Source organism: Bombyx mori, chromosome 14 (assembly GCF_030269925.1).
Source record: "Bombyx mori chromosome 14, ASM3026992v2".
Lineage (NCBI taxonomy): Eukaryota > Metazoa > Arthropoda > Insecta > Lepidoptera > Bombycidae > Bombyx > Bombyx mori.
Genome location: NC_085120.1, coordinates 2,103,903 through 2,128,374, shown reverse-complemented (window position 1 = coordinate 2,128,374; position 24,472 = coordinate 2,103,903). Strand labels below are relative to the sequence as shown.

General features: G+C 43.3%; 2 protein-coding genes across 3 annotated transcripts; one reads left to right on the top strand and one right to left on the bottom strand.

Moving 5' to 3' along the window:
* Positions 1 to 133: 133 nt before the first annotated feature.
* On the bottom strand, positions 134 to 13,692 carry LOC101735308 (NEDD8 ultimate buster 1). 2 transcript variants are annotated; one of them, XM_004922771.4, is made up of 13 exons: positions 13,479 to 13,691; positions 12,816 to 13,075; positions 12,579 to 12,679; positions 11,334 to 11,455; positions 10,571 to 10,728; positions 9,894 to 10,090; positions 8,391 to 8,515; positions 6,785 to 6,948; positions 6,269 to 6,437; positions 4,962 to 5,051; positions 4,397 to 4,502; positions 3,522 to 3,603; positions 134 to 2,310 (listed from the first exon to the last, which is right to left on the bottom strand). In XM_004922771.4, the coding sequence occupies exons 1-13, from the start codon at positions 13,602 to 13,604 to the stop codon at positions 2,184 to 2,186; spliced, it is 1,827 nt and encodes a 608-aa protein (XP_004922828.1). In that variant the 5' UTR covers positions 13,605 to 13,691; the 3' UTR covers positions 134 to 2,183. The 2 variants fall into 2 exon arrangements, with proteins under 2 accessions (XP_004922828.1, XP_062527985.1); XM_062672001.1 differs by lacking the exon at positions 134 to 2,310 and having other exon boundaries at positions 3,556 to 3,654; positions 13,479 to 13,692.
* A 44-nt stretch (positions 13,693 to 13,736) lies between these two features.
* LOC101747105 (uncharacterized) lies at positions 13,737 to 15,719 on the top strand. Its single transcript, XM_004922770.5, has 4 exons — positions 13,737 to 13,919; positions 14,334 to 14,377; positions 14,690 to 14,878; positions 15,545 to 15,719. Exons 1-4 carry the CDS (start codon positions 13,858 to 13,860, stop codon positions 15,703 to 15,705), a joined length of 456 nt encoding a protein of 151 aa, XP_004922827.3. The 5' UTR covers positions 13,737 to 13,857; the 3' UTR covers positions 15,706 to 15,719.
* The last annotated feature ends 8,753 nt before the right edge of the window (positions 15,720 to 24,472 follow it).

Here is a 24,472-nt window from a genome sequence, read left to right as displayed (position 1 = left end):
CGGGATCCAGTAACCATTTAACACCAGGTAGGCCGTGAGCTCGTCCACCCATCTAAAGAAAAAGATCGACTGAAACCGTGGTCCGTGTTGCATTTAGTTATTTCACGAGGAAACAAAAATAAAACACATCTCGTTAATTCACATTTGTATTGTTCTAATACACCATAATATATTATTCTTATACAAAATCGATTACACGTTAATTTTGTATTTAAATCACACGATATTAATAGGACAATGTATGTCGGTTTATTTAAAAAGTTTAGTTAGAAAATGATTCAAACATAATTCAAACATACGGAGTTGTGCAATAATTAGAGAAAGCACCGCGAGCCCGCACGGCTGGGTGCCGCCACCCTGCCTGATACTGTTGCCAAGGATACACACAATTGCTGATGTCCACGGACTACAGTTTGCCTAAATTTCGAACCAGTTTTTTTTTAAACTTTTAATTAAATAAAAATAAATCAACTTTTTTTTTTTAACCTGTATTTTATGACCTGGTAACTTAGACCTTTGGGTCAAGTCTTATTTTAATTTTAATGATACGTAACTTTTTTATATGAAAATGGTATTATGAAATGAAATTATGTTGATTATTATGAAACATAGCATGAAATGAAATGAAAACGGAATGAAATGAGATGAGATGACATGGGATGAAGTATAATCTCAGTAAAATGGTGGTCATTTACTGAGACTTTTTCAGTGGACTCTTTGGAGGATCCCGAGAAGTTACGTTCAGCGGCTTTGTTTCATTTTCCCACATTTGTGCACTTTCACAGATACTAAACAGTTAATAAACCACCGTTATTACACATTTAAACCTGAAGAAACACTAATTAGAGAAAATAAAACAAATCACACAACTTCACTCCTCGCGTTCCCGCCAAAAACTCAAATATATCTACAAATACATAAACTGCATCTACCCACAATTTATACGAACCACTACTTACAGCTAGATACGTTTCCTGTCGGCTAATACACAAATATTTTTTGTATGAAAACTAGCGACATCTTGTAGCGAATGCCCCTAAGCTTGTATGTTAAACACAGAAAAAAAAAAAAAAATTTGTGCAATTCACACGTGGTAGAAGTGAAACCTTCCAAAATTAAAATACAATTATCCTAAACGTCTTAAGTATATGTAAAATTTTGTCATTAGTAAATAATTGTAAGGTAGCGCCCTCTGTGAATTGATATTTTAATTTCACGTATAATCCTAAATTAAAATTCACTACAAGAGCTTTCATACACACATTAGTATTAAAAAATCTCACAGATGGCGCTGTATTAAATAGTATGTATATTTCTGTCTCATTCTTTGCTGGCTTCATCCTACACATTTTTGTATTTGTGTCTCTTACCTGTCGTTTTTTCCGTTGCACCCGGTTTGAAATCACAACGATTCTAAAGAAGTTTTCACTTCAAAAATAAAAAATCATACAAGTCTTTATTTGTTATAGACAAATTGATTAAATTTTATCGATTCCTAATTTCTGAAAATTCACAAAAGCCTTCATTAAAAATAAAATATAGGATAGGTAATATGTTACTGCCATCTACAGGAGCAATGAGAAACTAATCGAAGCGAAGCCATCTAGTGGACGACACCCGTAAACATTTTGAGTGCTTGAGTTGCTTATCTATAACTGATTTAAGAATGTTATCTATGGGCTAATACTCCCACAGTCGGGTTTGACTATGTCAATAACATATCCTACAAATCTCTACTGACTAATAACACCATAAAAGTCTCTCTACCAACTACGATATGAAATTCGATCGATTTTCCAGAACACTTCATGATCTCCCCACGAGGATGGGGGGCGGAGTGCGGCGTGGCCCCTAACGCGTTGACTCAACGTTTTTGTAATAGTTAAGCCCCGAGTGTGTTTGTCGTCGGTTACAGTGGCACTACCTCTGTTCTAGTATTGAATCAAATTTACGTGTGTACTTTCCTACCTTCCTTCCGTCAAGTACCACGATGCCTTTCACGAAGTATAGCAGCAGAAAATCGTCCGTGAGTAAATTATGAAGCGGGGGAGTCACGACTCAGTAATGAGGAAAGGGACGCGAGGGGGAGGATTCACTGGTAGACTAAGGGGCTATTCCGCGGACGGGGGCTGGCGTCGTGGGTCAATGACCGCGCGCGCTCGTGACGTCACAATATTCATGGCTTAGAGCAAGGATTTGTATTTAGCGAGGAATTCCTCTTCATCCACCAGGCTGGTGTCCAGGTAGTCGTCGTCTTCCGTCTTCACCGACGTCTTGAGACGCTTCAGAGCCGAGTCGCGCTCTTGTCGGCTGTAAGGGCGCGGGCACATTAGTAATACGCGGGGCAGTTTTTTTTTATTGTGGTTACCGGAGCCCACAGACATCCATAACGTGTCATCACCCACCTTGAGATATGAGCTCGAAGTTCTCAGTATAGTTACAACGGATGCCCTACCCTTTAAACCGAAACGCATTACTGTTTCACGGCAGAAATAGACAGGGTGGTGGTACCTACCCGTGCGGACTCACAAGAGGTCCTACCACCAGTAAAACCTAACTTGGTCGTGCTCCTCGACTGGCTGTCCTCGGACGACCGGGACGATAGCAAATCATTTGTACACTAACATGCAGCTGAAGATATCCTTTTATTTCGGTAAATTGGGCAAAGACACTAAAACTAAAAAGACGGGTAGTCCGATTTAAGCGAGACTCCTATATACAGGGCGTGTGAAAATGCCAAACAAATATATCGAGGTTTTTGAAATAAAATCGCTCCCGTGTCGCGGATCGCGTCTCATTTTAGGGTTTCAACAAACAATTCCTTGATAAATCGAACCTCAAAATCTTTTATTACTCGTCCCAGTGTGGCGATCGGGGGCAAGGATCGGTATTCATTCATTTATACAAAGTAATCAGGTTGTATTTATCAAAGCAATCTGTAATCGGTTGGGGTTAGCGAGCCTCGTGAGGGGACATCGTGAAGGCTGAAAATGATAAGTTGATACTGCGAGCTTATTGTGTTCCATAGCAAAAAGCTTCAAGCTTGAGAAGCTTTCATTCTTCAGCTCCTATTTAGGGTTTCGGACAGAAAGCGTTCACTGATTAGACGCATATTCTGAGATCCCTCACAGTGGAAATCACCACCAGTGTCGTATTTACTAATAGTTTTCAATATGACTATATCACTGTTAAGATCTATAACAAAATTTGTTGTACCATAATAATGATCTTACGATACATCAGACTGGATTAGAAGGTTGAGTTTAAAACATGACCTTGTGTCCGAGGTGAGCTGTAGTCCGCAGACCGCACGCTCCGGAGACTAAATGCGAATGATTCTTTTTTTATTGTCCTTGTAGGCAGACGGGCACACGGCCCATCTAATGCGAGTGGCTACCGTCGCCCATGGACTTCAGCAATGCCAGGGGCAGAGCCAGGCCGCTGCCTACCGCTTAATACTCTCTACAAGCCTCGATTGAAGAAGGACATGTGATAGCGCTCGGGAAACACCGGGTAGTTACCGCTTCTCCCTCTTCTCTCGCTTCAGTTTCCGGAGTCTCTTCTTGCTGGCCGCCGCCGAGCTGGTGGACGGGTCGCCGACATCTGCGGTGGAAAGGAACTGCGTGCATACTGGTGGCGCTTAGTACTCTCTACCTGCAGGGAAGCAGTCGCTCGAGCTTGTAAAATAGTGACGTCACTGTTTACTATTCTCCGTTATTTCGTGCGTGTTATATAAAAACGTCAGCATTTTAAATGGTTTTTTTTTTATAGAATATTATCTATACTATCTACACTAATATTATAAAGCTGAAGAGTTTGTTTGTTTGAACGCGCTCATCTCAGGAACTACTGGTTCGATTTGAAAAATTATTTCAGTGTTAGATAGCCCATTTATCGAGGAAGGCTATAAGCTATATGCCATCACGCTAAAATCAATACAAGCGGAGCACCAATAAAGAATGTTTCAAAATCGTTTTTTTTTTTCTTTTGAAAGCTTCAGCTGCGTGCGCTGCAGATACGGTTAAAGTTTCGTTAAAATAATGTATGACAGAATTGTTGCCCTTTAAAAGATCTAAAAAAAAGTCCGCGACAGCATATTGTCTATATGTTAAGGTTGGCTCACTATAACCAAATTTGTTCTAAAATAAAGCATTATTTGTTAACTATTCCACGCGGACGAAGTCGCGGGCAAAAGCTAGTTAATAAATATTTTGGGGAAATCAGGTAGCCTTCTGTAACTTAAGTCTGGTCAAAATTATGCATATTTCCCGGGGTATCCATGACAATTGTCTCAAATTTGGAATCGCTGTTTTTGTATGAATTCGACAGTCGACGAGCACACGGTGGTGAATGGTCACCGTCGCACCAAGCGTTGATGTAACTTCAATTTACTCACCGCGCAGCTGTCCCCCGAGTAGGATGTCCAGCGCCCCGCCCAGCTGGTTCCGCGACAGCTTCAGGGCGATCCTGGCGTCGTCCAGATCGTAGCCCATCGCCTCCAGCTGGAAACGAGACGATTAAACTGTCGTATGAATTATATTACCGACGATCGAAATTGGTCCTTATTTCTTAGTCGTACTATTATTATTAAAGAAAGAAAAAATAAACTATTAAAATACACTCTTTTTTATTTTTTATTGCTGAGATGGGTGGACGAGCTCACAGCCCACCTGACATAGACATAGCCCATAGACATCTACAACGTAAATGCGCCACCCACCTTGAAACATAAGTTCTAAGGTCTCAGTACAGTTAAAACGGCTGCCCCACCCTTCAAACCGAAACACATTATTGCTTCACGGCAGAAATAGGCAGGGTTGTAGTACCTACCCGCGCGGACTCACAAGACATCCTACCACCAGTCAATTTGAATACTGGATCATATTTGGATTTCGTGATTTGCTGTTACTGTAGGTTTCGTCGAGGTCATTGAACCAAGTGTGTGACGTCACGTGACTCACCTCCGCCGCGAGCTTGTTGTCGGGCTCCAGCGTGGAGTCGTCGGAGCTCGGGGTCTCCGGGTCGCTGGAAGACGCGTCACTGTCTTGAAGCTTTAAAAAAACAAAAATAAAAAAGTTGCATGACGTAACGTTTGATATCCACCAGCTGTCGATCACCGCTGAAGCTTTCAGGGGCTCAGCGCGGCGACATTCCCATACATAGCATAGGTATGGCTATGGAATGAGCTCCCCTCCACAGTGTTTCCCGAGCACTATGACATGTCCTTCTTCAAACGAGGCTTGTGGAGAGTATTAGGCGGTAGGCAGCGGCTTGGCTCTGCCCCTGGCATTGCCGAAGTCCACCGGCGACGGTAACCACTCACCATCAGGTGGGCCGTGTGCTCGTCCGCCTACAAGGGCAAAAAAAAAAACCTGCCCCCCCCCGCCTATTTTTTTATAGTGGAGCGCTTGACGCGGCGGTACTCGCTCCAGGCTGAAGGATGGATGGCGTTTACAAAATGAATAGGGACTTGATAAAGTGCGTGCTCATTACTCGTTTTTTACTGGTGGTAGGACCTCTTGTGAGTCCGTGCTGGTAGGTACCAACACTCCGCCTATTTCTGCCGTGAAGCAGTAATGCGTTTCTGTCTGAGGGCTCCAGTAACCACTTAACACCAGGTGGGCTGAAAGCTCGTCCACCAATCTAAGCAATAAAAAGAAGGATTGTGTGGTTTTATGAAGCCACGGTAAAAGTTAATAGACATTTAACTCTGACAAACAACATTTACAAACAAACAAAATAGCGTGGAGCACAAACGAGTAATAATCTATACACTACACGGTCAGCTGCTGCGAACTATAGGCGCCGCCATATTGTCCTTGGCTGCTCTGACGAGCGCCTTTCACTTTATTCCTACTCCGCGGTCGACCGTCACGCGACATGCAACACACCGATGAAAAAGTTTGAGACGACTTTTTGGCGGGAACGCGAGTAGTGAAGTTGTGTGATTTGTTTTATTTTGTCTATTTAATGTTTCTTTAGGTTTAAATGTGTAATAACGGTGGTTTATTAACTGTTTAAAAATTAAACAAAGCCGCTGGACGTAACTTCTCGAGATACTCCAAAAAGACCAATAAAAAAATATCTTATTAAATGATCACCATTCTACTGAGATTATAACTCATCTCATTTCATTTAATTTCACTCCATATTATCATGTTTTCATAACAATAAGAATATAAATTAAAATAAGACATGACTTAAAGGTCTTAGTTACCAGGTCATAAAATGCCTTTTAAAAAAAAGTTTGAGGCGATGTAATAAGTACCAGTTCCCTCCTCTCCTGCATGAGGTACAGGGCTTCAGCCACGTTGTTGTTGGAGTTCTTGAGAGCTAGCAGGGCAAGGCGGCGCGCGCAGCCCATGTCCAGCAGCCCCGCCAGCAGCGCCGCGCTCACCGGGCTGCCGTCCGCGCACCGACCCAGGGCCCGCTCCTCTCTGCGACAACACATCACTTTTTTTATTGCTTAAACGGGTAGATGAGCTCACAGCCCACCTAGTGTTAAGTGGTTACTGGAGCCCATAGACATCTACAACGTAAATGCGCCACCCTCCTTGAGATATAAGTTCTAAGGTCTCAGTATAGTTACAACGGTTGCCCCACCCTTCAAACCGAAACGCATTACTGCTTCACGGCAGAATAGGCAATTTAAATTATAATTTTGCGGGTTCGATTTTTATTACACGATGTTATTCCTTCACCGTGAAAGTCAATTGTGAACATTTGTTAAGTACGTATTTCGCATCGCTATCCTTTAGGCCGGGTTACAGGCGAGGCTACTCACCTCTCCTGTCTGTGTCTCTCCCTCTCCCTCTCGCGCTCCTCGCTCCTCTCCTCCAGGAGCTGGTGCGCCCTGTCCACGTGTCCTGCGGCGGCGCGGAGGCCGGTCCTGGCCTGGCTGCGCGTCCAGCCGAGCTCCATCAGCGCCGCTACCGAGCCGTCGTCCACCTGGACCAACCAGCGTATGACGATCCATAAATTCTACTGGTGGTAGGACCTCATGTGAGTCCGCGCAGGCAGGTACCACCACACCGCCTATTTCTACAGTGAAGCAGCGTTTCGGCTTGAAGGGTGGGGCAGCCGTTGTAACTATACTGAGACCTTAGAACTTATATCTCAAGGTGGATGGCACATTTACGTTGTAGATATCTATGGGGTCCAGTAACCACTTAACACCAGGTGGGCTGTGAGCTCGTCCACTAATCTAAGCAATAAAAAAAAACCAGTGTACGACGATCCATAATTTCCAAATAAATATTGGGTTCCGTAGACTTTGACTAACGAGTCCATTCTAAGGCAGCTAAGCATCCGAAAAAGGCTCTCTTCCATCTGCCGGGAACGGGTTACGAGCTTCTTCGGACACATCATGCGGTCTCCCGGACATGAATTACAGAAGCTCATAATTACGGGTCGCATAGAGAGAAGCGCGCCGTGAGTAGAACACAAGCCAGATTGTCAGATCTAGCAAGAGAAGCTCTCGGTGGTAGTCTGTACCGTGCAGTCCATGCCACCCATGATCGAGCACATTGGAAGTACGTCGCATGTGGTCGCGATCCTCAGTAGTGAGGAAACGATAAAGAAGAAGAAGACTTCGATTAAGGTAGTGTGAGGTTTTTAGTATCGGAGTGTGTGTGTTGGTTGAGTATCCATTTTGGGTTGTCCTACGGAAACCTCAGAGCGGTAATAAAACATTACGTATAATCACCATATTTATTCGCGTCATCGACCGCCGTGGACGCGCTGCACGTTGACCATTGACTGACTAACGTATGTTGCTTATTACTATAACTGCATAGTATACTAAGCGGGGTGGGTATCATTCCCCTACAGTAGCTCTCGATTTGAGACCGTCCCCCGTTAGAACGTTGGCGGGTTCGGGGGTCGGGGGCCGGGGCGGGCAACATCACCGGCTTGTGGATGATTACAGGAGCCATTGGCAACTCCAACATTTTAGTATGGAAAATAACATTATATGACTGGCAACATTGTTGATGTCGGTCTCTTCCTATTCCACTTTTCATTGCAAGCGGACGTGTTTATTATACTCATAAAATATCCGTACAAATATATACAAATAAACCGTATATCTAAATATCAAACAAATAAACATCGTAATAAATATCATACAAATAAACCGTATTGCAGCACAAAGCACAAATTTTCTTTATCTCAGCAGCAGCAATGCCCATACAGCCGGCACCAAAACAAGAGATCTGTCTCTTTTTTTAATTACTTATTGGTCCCACACATGGGTGGCGTCACCGATGGACGTCAACAATTTCAGAGGCATAGCTGAATTGCTGCGTGGGGTCGTAAACCGTCAGGCGGGTGAGGCCGGATCGCGACCGATTATAAGAATACACTATGATAAATGAGACAATAGAACCTACTCTCAGAAAATTCATCTCATTTTCAGCTTTGTCGAAGAGTCGCCGCGCCTCCTCCCTCTTGTTCTGGTGGTAAGCCACGATGCCCTGCAGCAGGTACAGCCGCATGAACAGAACGCGTTCGTTTGCTGGAAACGCAACAAGTAGGGTAGGATTAAAAAATATATTAGTTAAAAAAAAACTAACTACACCGCACTTAATAAATAGGCTTAAAAGGCGACAAATCCTAAGTTTTGATAGACACGGTTGACAGAGTGGAGCAGTCTCGATGGAGATTTTGCTCTGACCGCCTAACAGCTCTCAACACATCTGCTCATAGTTTAGCTGACTGATTGCAAGATAAAAAAAAAAGTTATAAAAATGGATTTTTTGGCAGGAACGCGAGGAGTGAAGTTGTGTGATTTGTTTTATTTTGTCTATTTAGTGTTTTTTCAGGTTTAAATGTGTAATAACGGTGATTTATTAAATATTTAATATCTGTGAAAGTGCACAAATGTGGGAAAATGAAACAAAGCCGCTGAACGTAACTTCTCGGGTTGCTCCAAAAAGTCTACTGAAAAAATCTCAGTAAATGACCACCATTTTACTAAGATTATATTTCATCCCATGTCATTTCATCTCATCTCATTTCATTTCATTTCATTTCACCCCATATTATAAATTTAAAAAAAAATAAAAATAAGGCATGACTTAAAGGTCTTAGTTACCAAGTCTTAAAACCCCTTAAAAAAATTAAAAATTTACTTGGAAATAAAAAAAAACACATTCACACACACACCTTAGTGCCATTCATTCTACCACCATCATGTGTAATAACAACACGGCGCCGGTCGCGCCGTCATCTGCCGTCACTGACCTCATCAGCAATACTGAGGTCATCATTTTTAAACCACCATGGAACCAGTTTTTCCGTCATATACAAACGAAATATAGACTTGTACTTTCGCGACACCCGGCGTGTGTTGAGCTCGTTATTTCAATAAACAAGGGGACGCGCGGCACACGAACAAACTAACCAAACAAATTTCAGTTTTATGTAATCAAATTAGAAAACTTCAACCGCTGTGAATTAGACGCAGCTTTAGAATAGGGCGTGTTATACTAGGTGTTAGGAGACCGCTTCCGAAAACGAAGACAGACGACAGTACTAATTATACGTTTGATGATGGAGTTATTTAGACAAATGTTATATGTATATATGTGCGAACGCGCGAGTCTGCGCCGCGCCCGCGAGTTCGTTGATCCGAGCATCAGCTGTTTTTAATTTTGTCTTTCATTGCTGGTTTTTTTTTAAGTAATGTATTTTTTTATGAAACTATCGTTTTATTTAGCTGTACTGACATGATGGAGCGTAAATAATGCTAATAAAACGTTGTAAAAATATGATATTTTTTTTAATCAAGGTCGATTTTTTTCCGTCCTGTCATCAAAGGTGTCATTAGTATTATAGTGTCTTCATTTTCGGGAGCGGTCTTCTAACACCCAGTATATGAATCTCCAACGGACCGGCGTTTCCTTTCAGAGCGATGAGCCTCTCGTGGTTCTCGCCGTAGGTGTCCTTGAAGGACGCCTCGGCCCTCTGTAGTCTGGAGGCTACATCAGTAGCCGAGGCGAGGTTCTGGAGATGAAGGTAGCACCAGGATATGTCCAGCTGAAGGACGGCAATGTTGTCCACTGATTTCAGGAGATTCGAACTGCATTCACTAGAAATAATTGTAAGGGTCGACATGACGATGACATGGTGGTGCATCCGTCGTGAGAAGGTGACCGCGATGATGTCCCGATTTTCATAAAAACTTTACAAGCACATACAAATTATGATTTAAAAATATGAGTGGTTCAATGTAAGGAAACATGAAAAACAAGTCAGCCTCGCGCACAACAAGTCCCTCTGCAGAGAGAATTCAGTTCTCTCTGTGTTATGTATGTATGCTCCATACATATGTTCGAGATGATCTCATTATCTGTGTTTACTACCCCCTAAATATAAATATCGATTTTATTCTTTGGGTCCCAGGGTTGGATCTCCTACGAGATACCTACAAGGTGACAGATCGGAGGGCTCATAACCCGCTAAGACCCACCCTGCACTCTTCGCCGAGCGTCCGTATACTGATGATCCGGTTTTGTAACTCTTTAATCATGGAGCTTCCAAGGACCCGGTCCGGACCACGGTTTGGTACCTGAACTGCCTGTCGGCTTCGAGCAGGAGCACCAGCGCTAGCGTGTAGTCCTTTTGCTGGACAGCGGCCCGACCGCGCTCGTGCAGTGCCAGTCCAACCGTCAAGGATCTTCGCTCGGCTGCCGGTAGTTGGAGTGCTTTTCCTGATTGGTCTTCCAGCTGAAATTAATGCACACGGCATTAATTGCAGTAGGAGATATAAGGCAATATAAGATTTCAAGAGTTACGTGTTATCGTCACAAAAATATGAAATTTGATGGTAGTGTTTACATATACATATACATATCTTATCTTATATCTTTAAACGAGCAATTCTTGTATATAAATATATATATAATTTAAATCTCGGAAACGGCTCGAACGATTTTCATAAAATTTAGTATACAGGGGATTTCGGGGGCGATAAATCGAACTAGCTACGTTTTATTTTCAGAAAATGTTGTTTTATTCGTGTTTTCAACAATCAACTTTATCGATAATTTATTTACATAACCAGTTCATGTTTTATTATTATTCTGTCGGTAAGATCGAAAAATATTATTCCTATTTCATTATTTTATCAATTTGTAATTCGTATTTAAATATAATTGCTAAAAAACACAATTTATCAAAAAAAAAAAAAAACTCCAGGTCATCGAGGTACTGTTATTATATTATAAAAAAAATATTTATGTAATAATAAATATATTATTATACAAAAAAGTTTCGATCCGACGTCAAAACGCTGGGAAAGGTTGTTCTAGTGTTAATAGATAAAACATTACCTTTAAATACTCATCGTCGCCAGTCAACTCTTCGGCGCAATCGGTCAGCAGCAGAGCATCGTCACGTGTGGATTTCATCTCCATGTACATATCGTTTTCTTTCTTAACGTTCTCTGGGGCTTCTATATTATAGGGCATTCTAAGGTTACTAACAGTTTTTTTTTAATTCAGAAAATTTTATTTTTAGTTAAATCCGCTTGACCGTTTGACTGCTTGTACGGTGACCATCGCTAAATACAAATCTTATTCAATGATTTACACTCTTTCTTCAGTTAATTGAAACGCACGTACGGTTAGTGTTAGCAACGTCGTCAGGTTTGAGCCACGTGAGCTCACATACTTGTTAGGTTATGCTGACATAGGCTATCAGCTTAGGTAGGGAAAAAAACTATTCAAGATCTGGGTGTTTCTTCCTTATGCAAGTGTCAGCTGTTTAATTTGCAAGCCGTTCCCCTGACTGGTCCACAAAAAAATGTGTCATCTTTATGCCATTACAAATAGGGGAAAATCATGTTGAGACTGCTTGGGACAAGAACATTATAAAATAGTGACATCAGCTGGGTAACATAGATTTAGACAGTAAGTCATTTCAGCAAGACAGATCCACTCTCCACATCACACATGGGATAGCATGAGCAGTAAAAATTTTCAGACCATATGATCATAGCAAATTCTAACATCAACTGGCCACCAAATCAATATATTTTCAACTATTTTACGCCATACCTAATGAGAATGTGTCTACTTTACAATATGATATACAATTACAATTTACTCAAAAGATGTGTTAAAAAAATCATGATCTCTTTAAAGAGACATCCTAAACAAACTTTACAGAACATAACTATTAATATAGTTTTTTTCTATTGTCTTTGTAGGCAGTCAAACAAATCATCGACCTGAAGGTAGGCATACTCATAGGCATAAGCCATCTCTTTTTCTTTTTTAGGATGGAAGGATTACTGGTGGCCCAAAGGCCTTTCCGGTTTTACAGGACAGCTGGGAGAACTCAGACTCAGCTGGGAACCAGAAATGCTACTGGTAAAGCCAAGCTTCTGCCTAAAATATAATGTTTAACTCTTAATATTAAATCAGTTGCAAAGCTGTCATAAGTCCTGGATTGAAGGTTGGCATAGATGTTTACCAATGTAGTGAAAACCCTAATGGGCAGAGGCAATAGTGTTTTGATGTCAAAAATCAGCTTTAAGCCCTGATTAGTATAAAGGAAAAAATTATATTACTTACCTCCCATAATAAGTGCCATTATTTGTACTCCATTTTTTATATTCTGTTCATTGAGATTCATTGTCGGTTTTATAATTTTACCATTGCATATCAATTTTATTCTGAAAGAACGATAAATATATCAAGCTATGAAACTGATCCCTATTTAATCATACAGTAATGGGGTTGGAATGCCTTAAATGGCAAATATTGTGAGGAGCTATTCTTTGAGAAAAATTTCAGAGAGCATCAAATTACCTGTCAGTTCCAACACTAATCTCCTTAGCCACTGTTTCAATGAGATCACTGCCTGGCACTTCCAACTTCTTTTGAATTTTTAAGACTACAGGTTTTTGTCCTGATACATTAGCTTTCACCCTGAATGTAGCCAGTCCTGTCTCCTTGTACTCCGCATTTGCTTTGGATCGGTCAAGTGAATGCAGTTGTAATTCACGTAATGCAGAAAACACCGTTTCATCGTCTTGTAATAGCTGTGATGAGTATTTTAATGCTAGATCCTGTTAATTATAATAATAAAATATTGAAAATACAACTTTTTTTATTATGGTTCCTTTTAGTCTATGAAATTAACTCAGTATTTCGACTGTGATGTTTTTGTAGCTCTGCTATGAACACTGGTAACCAGTCTTTTTAGTTAAATAATACTAATCTCACTCGAGTTGTGTTCTATAACATTTTTCTTGTCTTGTTTGAAAACTAAGTCAAATCAACACACTGTATTGAAATAATTTATCAAGTGATATAGGCCGTTTTGTAAACTAAGTAAAATGTATTAAATCGAAAACAGTTCAGTATTAAAATACGTACAAATATAAATTAGTTTTAATTTATTAAAAACAACATACGGCACGTTTAAAGCCACATTTAAATTATAGAAAAAAATAAAAAAATAAAACGCACCCGCAAATTTTGAGAGCGATCGTTGTCAGCCTGATAATAAGGTGGTTCCCATAATTTAATCTTTTCTTCGTTCAGCTTAGCTCTTAATTTAATCAATAAATCTTCATGTTGAAGATTTAATTCCATTGTTTTGATATTTAAATAAGTATGCAAAAAATGAGATTGCAAAAATCAACACTTTGTCTTACATATCAATTGTCAATATGACGTTGACAGCTGACTTTTAGGGTTGAAAAACATCAACATGTTTGAGCAAACATTCTTAAAATATTCTGACTGCTAGCAACTTCGATCAACAATAGTGTTGATCGAAGGCTAGCAATTGAGCTCCCCACCCACCTAACATTAAGCGCTTACTAAAGTCCCTAAAGATGAAAATATGTTGATTAACTGTATTGCATCCGCCGTCCACATCACGTTTACGTTCAATGCAGAATGGCGGTAACTATCTGTACAAGCACAGAATACACTTTATCGTTCTTAAAACTTAATAATATGACTTATAGTACATAGCGGTGGCTACAAATAATTTAGTTCTAGTTTAAAATTAGCAAGATTACATTTCTAATTTGGGCAACACAAGTAACATTTCAATTGATGATATTGTGACTTAGCTTAACTAACGTATGTGATATTTTTATTTAAGGGAAAGTATATATAAAAGTTTGGGTATTTCAATTATAATCACATTCAATAAACAAACTGTACAGGTATATCTATAAATTTGTAGGTACAAACGTAATAATATTTCTAATTGCCCAAGTACTGCATTTCACACTACATTAAAATTTGAATTTAATGACATTTTCTATTAATATCAACCGTTTAATGCCACTTTCGTTACATATTTTCCAGTTTTGGACGAAGCACCATGATTATTCCTATGTTTTTTATATTTTGTGAGTCCTTTAATTTGTATTTTTGATATCCTCGGTATTCTTCGATTTTCCCGAGCTACAGATAAAAATAAAACTATTTTTATGGTATAATGTCGCGTTTATCACGACGTTTTGGACGAGCTCATGGCCCAGCTGTTGTTAGTTGGCTACCTGAACCCGTAGACATCTACAACCTAAATGCTCCCGCTCAACTGGAGAAATAGGTTTATTGGGAAATTGTTTGATCATAGCCTACTAGATAAAATCCATTTGTGGTGGAGCATTTCATTTTTTAAATGTTAATTGTTAGTTTGATTTATGTTTTCCCTCCAGCCCTTCTCATTAGGACAGAGTCGTACATCCTAATAACAGCTAATGTAGACGACGTGCAAGCTTTGGCTAAGCAGATCGTAGCTTCTCCTGTGGCTGGACAGTTGAGTAAGATGGTGCGCAGAGCAGCCAGTATCTTCAATAGGGAGTTCGGAAGGTACCCTAATTATCATCCTGGATACGATATTCAAGGTAATTTATTTTTAGTGCTCTCATGGGCAGGTTTACGTGGGACCCCCCTCATGGTACGTGGTCACAATCAGTCATGGACTACAACATTAGTGCTCTCAAAAATGTACCATTGGGTTTAGAATGAACTTCCTTTTTTATTGCTTAGGTGGACGAGCTCACAGTCCAACTGGTGTTTCGTGGTTACTGGAGCCCATAGACATGTACCACGTAAATGCGCCACCCACCTTTAGATATAATTTCTAAGGTCTCAGTATAGTTACAACGGCTGTCCCAGCCTTCAAACCGAAACTCATTACTGCTTCACGGCAGAAATAGGGAGTGTGGTGGTACCTACCCGCGCGGACTCACAAGAGGTCCTACCACCAGTAATTACGCAAATTGTAATTTTGCGGGTTTGATTTTTATCACACAGTGTTCCTTCCTCGGTCCAGAGTGCTATAAATTGACTTTCTAAAAACGAGGTTCGAGAAAAGTCCTCCGCGTTAGGTAGCGGCTTGACTGTGCTACTGACTCTACTGGCTGGTGTCCATGACGCCGCTGACCAGTAACCATCATAAGTTCCAGCAACCACCCAATGTACTACAATGTATCTACCACACATTATATTCCGATTACGTTTAGTGTCTATGGACAGATTTTAGGATTACGTCTATTTAAAATCCACAGATGCTAAACGACGCTCTTCAAAACTGATTGTTGAGGACATTCCCCGTGATCCCGTTCAGGGCAGCAAGAACAACAGTACATATGAGGCCGAAAAACTGGGTCATGACAACGAACCAGTTACACGACTTAGAGACGATACAACGGAACATTCCAATAGATAAATTTCAAAAACATATTTATGTTATTTTATTCGTTCTGCGAAGCTGTCATGTTTTACCGTTTGAAAGATGGGGAAGTCGTCGTGCATGTGCATTGAGCCCATAAATATGGTAGCGTTATCTTTATTGGCTCCAGTAACCTCTTGATGCTAGGTAGGCTGTGAAGTAACTCAGCCATATGTGAAATAAAAGCCTGTAAATCAGTAGTGGCATATAAAAGATTCCTTTTTATCTTTCCTTACCACCTCTGGGGTTTTTTAGTGTTTTTTTGTTAATGGCTTAGATGTGCCTTCACGATCCACCTGGTGTTTTACCATAAAATATCAATGACGTAAATGCCGTCACCCACCTTCAGACATGAGTTCCAAGTCTCGAGTTTAATAGTATTGTTACGCAGGTAAGAGTAACGCCATCTATCGCCGAATAGTCGAATGAATATCGAAAGATCTAGTAGTATATAGAGCGCTCGAGAAATATAACGCCATCTATTGTCAGATAGCGGAAACACATAATACTAGACTTTTGTGGAATATTCTCGGCGATTCTAGGGATTTCGTCTCGACTATAAAAGCGTTGCAGAGATGGCAAGCAATCAGTTAGTTATCGGAACTACCCGAAGCGGAACAGCGAACCCATTCCGATAGAGGCACCCGTCACGTGCGGACGTGCTCATCGTCGACTCGATCGCCCGGTCTTTGTTCGCCCGGCTTTTGTTAGGCCGGCCATTGTTCGCGCGGCCTGTGTTCGTGATACATCTGCCGACCAAGTGTGCTTCCTGGAAGATTTTATTTGTTTTGTTTTAGTTATTTTTGTGTTCGTGGAACATTTGCCGACAAAGTGTTTTCCTGCAAGTATTTATTTGTTTTGTTTCTTTTTGTAATTTCTGTTTTGTTGTGCTTTTCTTTGTCCTTTAGTAATCGCGCCGCATTGCCACCTGTGTTCAATAGAACCGCTCAGGTCCGAGAAGTTGGGGCCTCGCCGCAAGGCGAGTGTTTTCAAGCCCCGGGGCCGCCCCATCTGGGTACTCAGCGATCATGGACGCTGTATTCGCGGAATTCCTCCGACTTCGCCACCCACAGCTCGCCTCAGAGTTTCTGGCCTTCAAGGCCAATCACACTGCGAGCCCTCTCGAGGACTCCGCCGCGCTCGCTGCTCCTGCGTCGCCTGTACCTGCGTGCAGAGCTTCTGCATTGAGCACCGCAGCCTCTGTCGTGCCTGCCGCTCCCGTGTCGCCTATACTGGCGAGAAAAGCTGCTGCGTCGTCCGCCGTGACCATCGTCTCAGCTGAGCGATCATCCGCGGCCTCCGTCGCGCCCTCTAAAACACCTACACTTGCTCGTAGGTCGCCTGCACCCGCCTCCTCGTGCTCCGACTCTGACTCGGACATGGAGGTCGACCTCACCCCCGCCTCATCGACGGATGGATTCACCCTGGTACAGAAGGGTAAGAAGCGTGCCGCGGAGTCTCGAGCTCCCGCGGCCGCTAAAATTAGCAAAGCCGTGAACGCGTCGCGCCCCCGCCCTCAGAATCCCGTTGCGCCCCCAGCCCGTGCCACTCCGTCGCCGCGTCCGGTGGCACAAAATAAAACCCAGACCTCTCCCCCGGTTATCCTTCAGGAGAAGGCAGCTTGGGATCGAGTTTGCCTGGCCCTTAAGGCCAAAAATATAAATTTCACGAATGCCCGTAACCTCGCGAACGGCATTCAAATTAAGGTTCAAACACCCGACGACCATAGGGCCCTCTCTTCTTACCTCCGTAAGGAACGTATAAGTTTCCATACTTATACGCTCCAGGAGGAGCGCGAACTCCGCGTTGTAATACGCGGAATCCCTAAAGAGTTAGATGTAGAGCTCGTCAAGGCCGATCTGTTAGAACAGGGCTTTCCAGTGAATTCTGTGCACCGTATGCACACCGGTCGCGGTAGGGAGCCATATAATATGGTTCTAGTCACCCTCCAACCTACCTCCGAGGGTAAGAAAATCTTCAACACACAGACCGTCTGTAGGCTCTCCGGTATCGCCATCGAAGCCCCCCATAAAAAAGGCACTCCTAGCCAGTGCCATAACTGTCAATTGTACGGGCACTCTTCCCGTAACTGTCACGCGCGCCCCCGATGTGTTAAGTGTTTGGGCGATCACGCCACGGCCCTCTGCGCTCGCGACCAAAAAACCGCGACGGAACCGCCTAGCTGCGTCCTGTGTCGAACACAGGGTCACCCCGCGAACTACCGTGGTTGCCCCCGAGCCCCTAAAATAAATCGCCGCGTCGCCCGCCAAAACCGCCTCCGAGCTTCCGGCCCAGACATCAAAGCCTCGGCACCCTCTGCGTCGCAGGCTAAGCCAGCGTTCGTTCCGGCGGCGGTGCCCAGTGTCTCGGCCTGGGCAAAACCGCTGCCGTACACGAACACGGCTACAACTCCTTCCTCCGCGATTCGTCCCGCCCCCGCGACTCGTCCCTCTCCCGCGACTTGCCCTCCGACCGCGTCCGAAAATCTCGCTTTAGCGATCGACTTCTTTCAGTCGATCAACTTTGAGCGCGTCAACGCTTTGGGCGACGCCATTCGCGCTGCCTCCACTGCACAACACTTTATCGCCGTTGTGCAGGAATACGCCGACGTATACGCGTCATTAAATACGTACGTCCTCCCCTCACTCCGCCGGTAATCAATGGCGTATATAAGTAGAATAAAGCCCCTATCCGTAACGATAGGATTTTTTTAACGCTTACGGTCTCGCAAATCAACGTGATCAGGTTTCTGACTTTTTGCGTGACCATCAAATTGATATCTTTTTAGTGCAGGAGACCCTACTTAAGCCCGCACGCCGTGACCCTAAAATCGCGAACTATAACATGGTCAGGAACGACAGGCTCTCTGCCCGTGGTGGTGGTACCTTCATTTACTATAGAAGAGCCCTGCATTGCGTCCCGCTCGATCCTCCCGCGCTCGCTAATATCGAAGCATCAGTGTGCCGAATCTCACTGACGGGACACGCGCCGATCGTTATCGCGTCCGTTTATCTTCCACTGGATAAGATCGTTCTAAGCAGTGATATCGAGGCGCTGCTCGGTATGGGGAGCTCTGTCATTCTGGCGGGCGACCTAAATTGTAAACACATCAGGTGGAACTCACACACCACAACCCCGAATGGCAGGCGGCTTGACGCGTTAGTCGATGATCTCGCCTTCGATATCGTCGCTCTGTTAACCCCGACTCACTACCCGCTAAATATCGCGCATCGCCCGGATATACTCGACATAGCGTTATTAAAAAACGTAACTCTGCGCTTACACTTGATCGAAGTAGTTTCAGAGTTAGATTCAGACCACCGTCCCGTCGTTATGAAGCTCGGTCGCGCTCCCGATTCCGTTCCCGTCACGAGGACTGTGGTGGATTGGCACACGCTGGGCATCAGCCTGGCTGAATCTGATCCACCATCGCTCTCGTTTAACCCGGACTCTATCTATACCCGTCTCCTCAGGATACCGCTGAAGCCATAGACATCTTAACGTCACACATCACCTCGACATTAGATAGGTCATCGAAACAAGTTGTAGCGGAGGACTTCCTTCACCGCTTCAAATTGTCCGACGATATTAGGGAACTCCTTAGAGCTAAGAACGCCTCGATACGCGCCTACGAGAGGTATCCTACCGCGGAAAATCGTATTCGAATGCGTGCCCTACAACGCGACGTAAAGTCTCGCATCACCGAAGTCCGAGATGCCAGATGGTCTGATTTCTTAGAAGGACTCGCGCCCTCCCAAAGGTCTTACTACCGCTTAGCTCGTACTCTCAAATCGGATACGGTAGTAACTATGCCCCCCCTCGTAGGCCCCTCAGGCCGACTCGCGGCGTTCGATGATGACGAAAAAGCAGAGCTGCTGGCCGATACATTGCAAACCCAGTGCACGCCCAGCACTCAATCCGTGGACCCTGTTCATGTAGAATTAGTAGACAGTGAGGTAGAAAGCAGAGCCTCCTTGTCACCATCGGATGCGTTACCACCCGTCACCCCGATAGAAATTAAAGACTTGATCAAAGACCTACGTCCTCGCAAGGCTCCCGGTTCCGGCGGTATATCTAACCGCGTTATTAAACTTCTACCCGTCCAACTCATCGTGATGTTTGCATCTATTTTCAATGCCGCTATGGCGAACTGTATCTTTCCCGCGGTGTGGAAAGAAGCGGACGTTATCGGCATACATAAACCCGGTAAACCAAAAAATCATCCGACGAGCTATCGCCCGATTAGCCTCCTCATGTCTCTAGGCAAACTGTATGAGCGTCTGCTCTACAAACGCCTCAGAGACTTCGTCTCATCAAAGGGTATTCTCATCGATGAACATTTCGGATTCCGTACAAATCACTCATGCGTTCAACAGGTGCACCGCCTCACGGAGCATATTCTTGTGGGGCTTAATCGACCAAAACCGTTATACACGGGAGCTCTCTTCTTCGACGTCGCAAAAGCGTTCGACAAAGTCTGGCACAACGGTTTGATTTTCAAACTATTCAACATGGGCGTGCCGGATAGTCTCGTGCTCATCATACGGGACTTCTTGTCTAACCGCTCTTTTCGATATCGAGTCGAGGGAACCCGCTCCTCCCCACGACCTCTCACAGCTGGAGTCCCGCAAGGCTCTGTCCTCTCACCCCTCCTATTTAGCTTATTCGTCAACGATATTCCCCGGTCGCCGCCGACCCATTTAGCTTTATTCGCCGACGACACGACTGTTTACTATTCTAGTAGAAATAAGTCCCTAATCGCGAAGAAGCTTCAGAGCGCAGCCCTAGCCCTAGGACAGTGGTTCCGAAAATGGCGCATAGACATCAACCCAGCGAAAAGTACTGCGGTGCTATTTCAGAGGGGAAGCTCCACACGGATTTCCTCCCGGTTTAGGAGGAGGAATCTCACACCCCCGATTACTCTCTTTAGACAACCCATACCCTGGGCCAGGAAGGTCAAGTACCTGGGCGTTACCCTGGATGCATCGATGACATTCCGCCCGCATATAAAATCAGTCCGTGACCGTGCCGCGTTTATTCTCGGTAGACTCTACCCCATGATCTGTAAGCGGAGTAAAATGTCCCTTCGGAACAAGGTGACACTAAACTTGCATAAGGCCCGTCATGACTTACGCGAGTGTGGTGTTCGCTCACGCGGCCCGCACACACATAGACACCCTCCAATCCCTACAATCCCGCTTTTGCAGGTTAGCTGTCGGGGCTCCGTGTTTCGTGAGGAACGTTGACCTACACGACGACCTGGGTCTCGAATCAATTCGGAAATACATGAAGTCAGCGTCGGAACGATACTTCGATAAGGCTATGCGTCATGATAATCGCCTTATCGTTGCCGCCGCTGACTACTCCCCGAATCCTGATCATGCAGGAGCCAGTCACCGTCGACGCCCTAGACACGTCCTTACGGATCCATCAGATCCAATAACCTTTGCATTAGATGCCTTCAGCTCTAATACTAGGGGCAGGCTTAGGGACCCCGGTAACCGTACTCGTCGAACTCGACAAAGAGGTCGACGTGCAACCTAACCCATGCATCAGCCCGCTGAGTTTCTCGCCGGATCTTCTCAGCGGGTCGCGATTCCGATCCGGTTGTAGATTCATTCGCGAAACAATTGCTCTTGAGTTGTTAGGTCTCCTTCGGAGGCGCTCGGGCAGTTGTTAGCAAATCCCACCCCTCTTGGCTGAGCCTTTGCTCGCCCACCTGTCCTGGTGAAACTGGAAAGGCCTTCGGGCCACCAGTAAACTTTCAATCATAAAAAAAAAAAAAAAAGGAACAGCGAACGGATTACCTGAAGCGAAGCGGAAGAAACGCACTGAGAATTTTTAAAGTAATTGTGAAGTGTTTTAAGTGTTCAAAGTGTTGTATACAGTTTTAAGTTGAACTTTGGCGAAATTTTTTTTTATCCCGAACCCCAGCGCGTAACAGTACAAAAGCTATTGTAATCACATCCGTGCTACAAATTGTATAACAGTTCTTTGAGTCCTACTTTCTTCTCCGCCAGCTCCAAAATTCACTGCACTCCATGTGTAGTGATAGTGAAACACAACAAAGTATTGATAGATATTTATTAATGAATATTTAAGACAACACCAGAAAATATATCATAAATTACTTTAAAGTTAAAAGAGACGATATAATATATCTTACAAGCTACGAATTATTAAGAGCCTACAATTTCAACTTTGTACATAAAATAATTTATTTATACATTTTCAACTATTGTTCATTGCCAACGAGTGGTTCTGTTATTAGTTCACTTTTCTACTTCGTGGTAGAAATAGGCGACAGTAATAGAAATAGGCGCCTATTTCTACCGCGTAATAGAAATCGGGTTCTGATTCAAAATATAGGAGGCTATTACGGGCAAGCCGGCTGTGATTTCGTCTGGCTATATAAACAAATCCAATAATCATGTGTTCGACTTGTGGTTACAGCATAGAATCATCATCATCATCATTCTTTCCTATTATCCTCTGCTGGGGTGTAGGGCTCGAATCAAATTTTCCATTTATATCGGTCTTGGGCAGTCTGTTCTAGCTCCTCCCACGTCATGCCCAAGACCCCTAGCTCCTGCTCCACCGAGCGACGCCAAGTTGTTCTGGGGCGGCCTCTATTCCTTTTGCCAGACACTTCCAAACTCGAATCAAAACAAACCGGACTGATAAAACAGCATAGAATAGAAAAAAAAAAGTTGTTTACGTAGCTTATTGATCTGCAATAGGCACACGCCTATGGAGCAACACACAGTAAAATTTAAAGTTTAAAATAAATAAAAAACTTTAATTTTCGCTTAACTCCAGACTAGCGTTAAATCGAAAATTGTTTTTACACAACTTTACACACTCGACTTATTTTTGTTCTATTCAACAGAACTATCGCCATAATTTTTCATAACTTACTTATTTTAATGTAGACGTAATTATGTTTAGAAGTTTATTAATATAGAAATACCATTGAGTAGCCGGTTTCTACTGTGGCGGGTAGTCAACAACACAAGATAAGTTGGCAGATGCCTGAATCTCGCTTACGACATTTTCAAGATAACCTTACATATACACAAGTTCCGAACAACATTCGCGATGCAGTTACTCTTGAGTTGTTAGGTCTCCTTCGGGGGCGCTCGGGCAGCTGTTAGCAAACCCCACCCTTCCTGGCTGAGCCTTTGCTCGCCCACCTGTCCTGGTGAAACTGGAAAGGCCTCCGGGCCACCAGTAACCCTTCAACCATAAAAAAAACATTCGGACTGTCGGTCTACCGAGCAATATCACCGGGAACATCTTCCCTTTGTCGTATACCTCCAAACTACATTGTAACAAACGCGCCAATTCGATTTATTGACATGTACATTCAGTTGTAAGAATTCATTACTGGTGGTAGAACCTCTTGTGAGTCCGCACGGGTAGGTACCACCGCCCCGCCTATTTCTGTCGTGAAGCAGTAATGCGTTTCGGTTTGAAGGGTGGGGCAGCCGTTGGGACTATACTGAGACCTTATAACTATATCTCAAGGTGTGTGGCGCATTTACGTTGTAGATGTCTATGGGCTCCAGTAACCACTTAACACCAGGTGGGCTGTGAGCTCGTCCATACATCTAAGCAATAAAAAAAAAGTCATTCGGTTCAAAACATGTATAAGTACGGTGTCTATAAACTTATGTTCCTGAATTCAGACCAGACCCTCTAGTATACAAGTGCCACTCAGGAAACTTTGTATATATTATATACAAAGTTTCCAGATACTATATTAGATAGATACTAGTTAAAATACTATGTAATAAATTATATTTGCCATAAACCCGTTTGATTAAAGCATTCATATGAGAGATCTTGTGAGTCCGCACGGTTAAGTACCATCACAGTGCCTATTTCTGCCGTGAAGTAGTAATGCGTTTCGGTTTGAAGGGTGGGGTAGCCGTTCTTACTTTTTTTTTTTTTTATTGCCCTTGTAGACATACGAGCATACGGCCCACCTGATGGTGAGTGGTTACCGTCGCCCATGGACTTCAGCAATGCCAGGGGCAGAGCCAAGCCGCTGCCTACCGCTTAATACTCTCCACAAGCCTCGTTTGAAGAAGGACATGTCATAGCGCTCGGAAAACACCGTCGAGGGGAGCTCATTCCAAAGCCGGATGGTACGTGGCAAAAAATATCTCTGGAAACGCACTGTGGATGACCGCAGTGGCAGGTAGTATGGATGAACTCTACTCCGGTGGCGGGCGGTGCGATGGTAAAAACGAAATGCCGGTATCATCTCGAACAATTCCTCAGAGCACTCCCCATGGAACATACGGTACAAAATACAGAGGGATCCGAAGTCCCTCCGCAGACCCAGAGGTTCCAAACGCATTTACGTCATAGATGTCTATGGTCTCCAGTAACCACTTAACACCAGGTGGGCTCTGAGCTCGTCCACTCATCTAAGCAATAAAAAAAAATATCTCCTTTAGATCTACGGCTACACATAGTCATTTTGTATTTAGAAGTTTATGATCTCTTCATACGACCGTTGAGAAAACTCCGATCTGAATGCATTGTAGTAAAACAATCATGAATTAAGAACTCAAATAGTGTTAAAATTTATTATTTTTCGACGAACTCAACTCAGCATCTTCTGACCTAAAATAATATTTAAATAAATAAATATTAACTAACAATCACGCCACGTTAGCTGGTCCCGTGAGAAGTTCGTAAAGAACTTGTGTTACAGGTACCAGATAACGGAAATAAATGTAAGATTTTTATTATG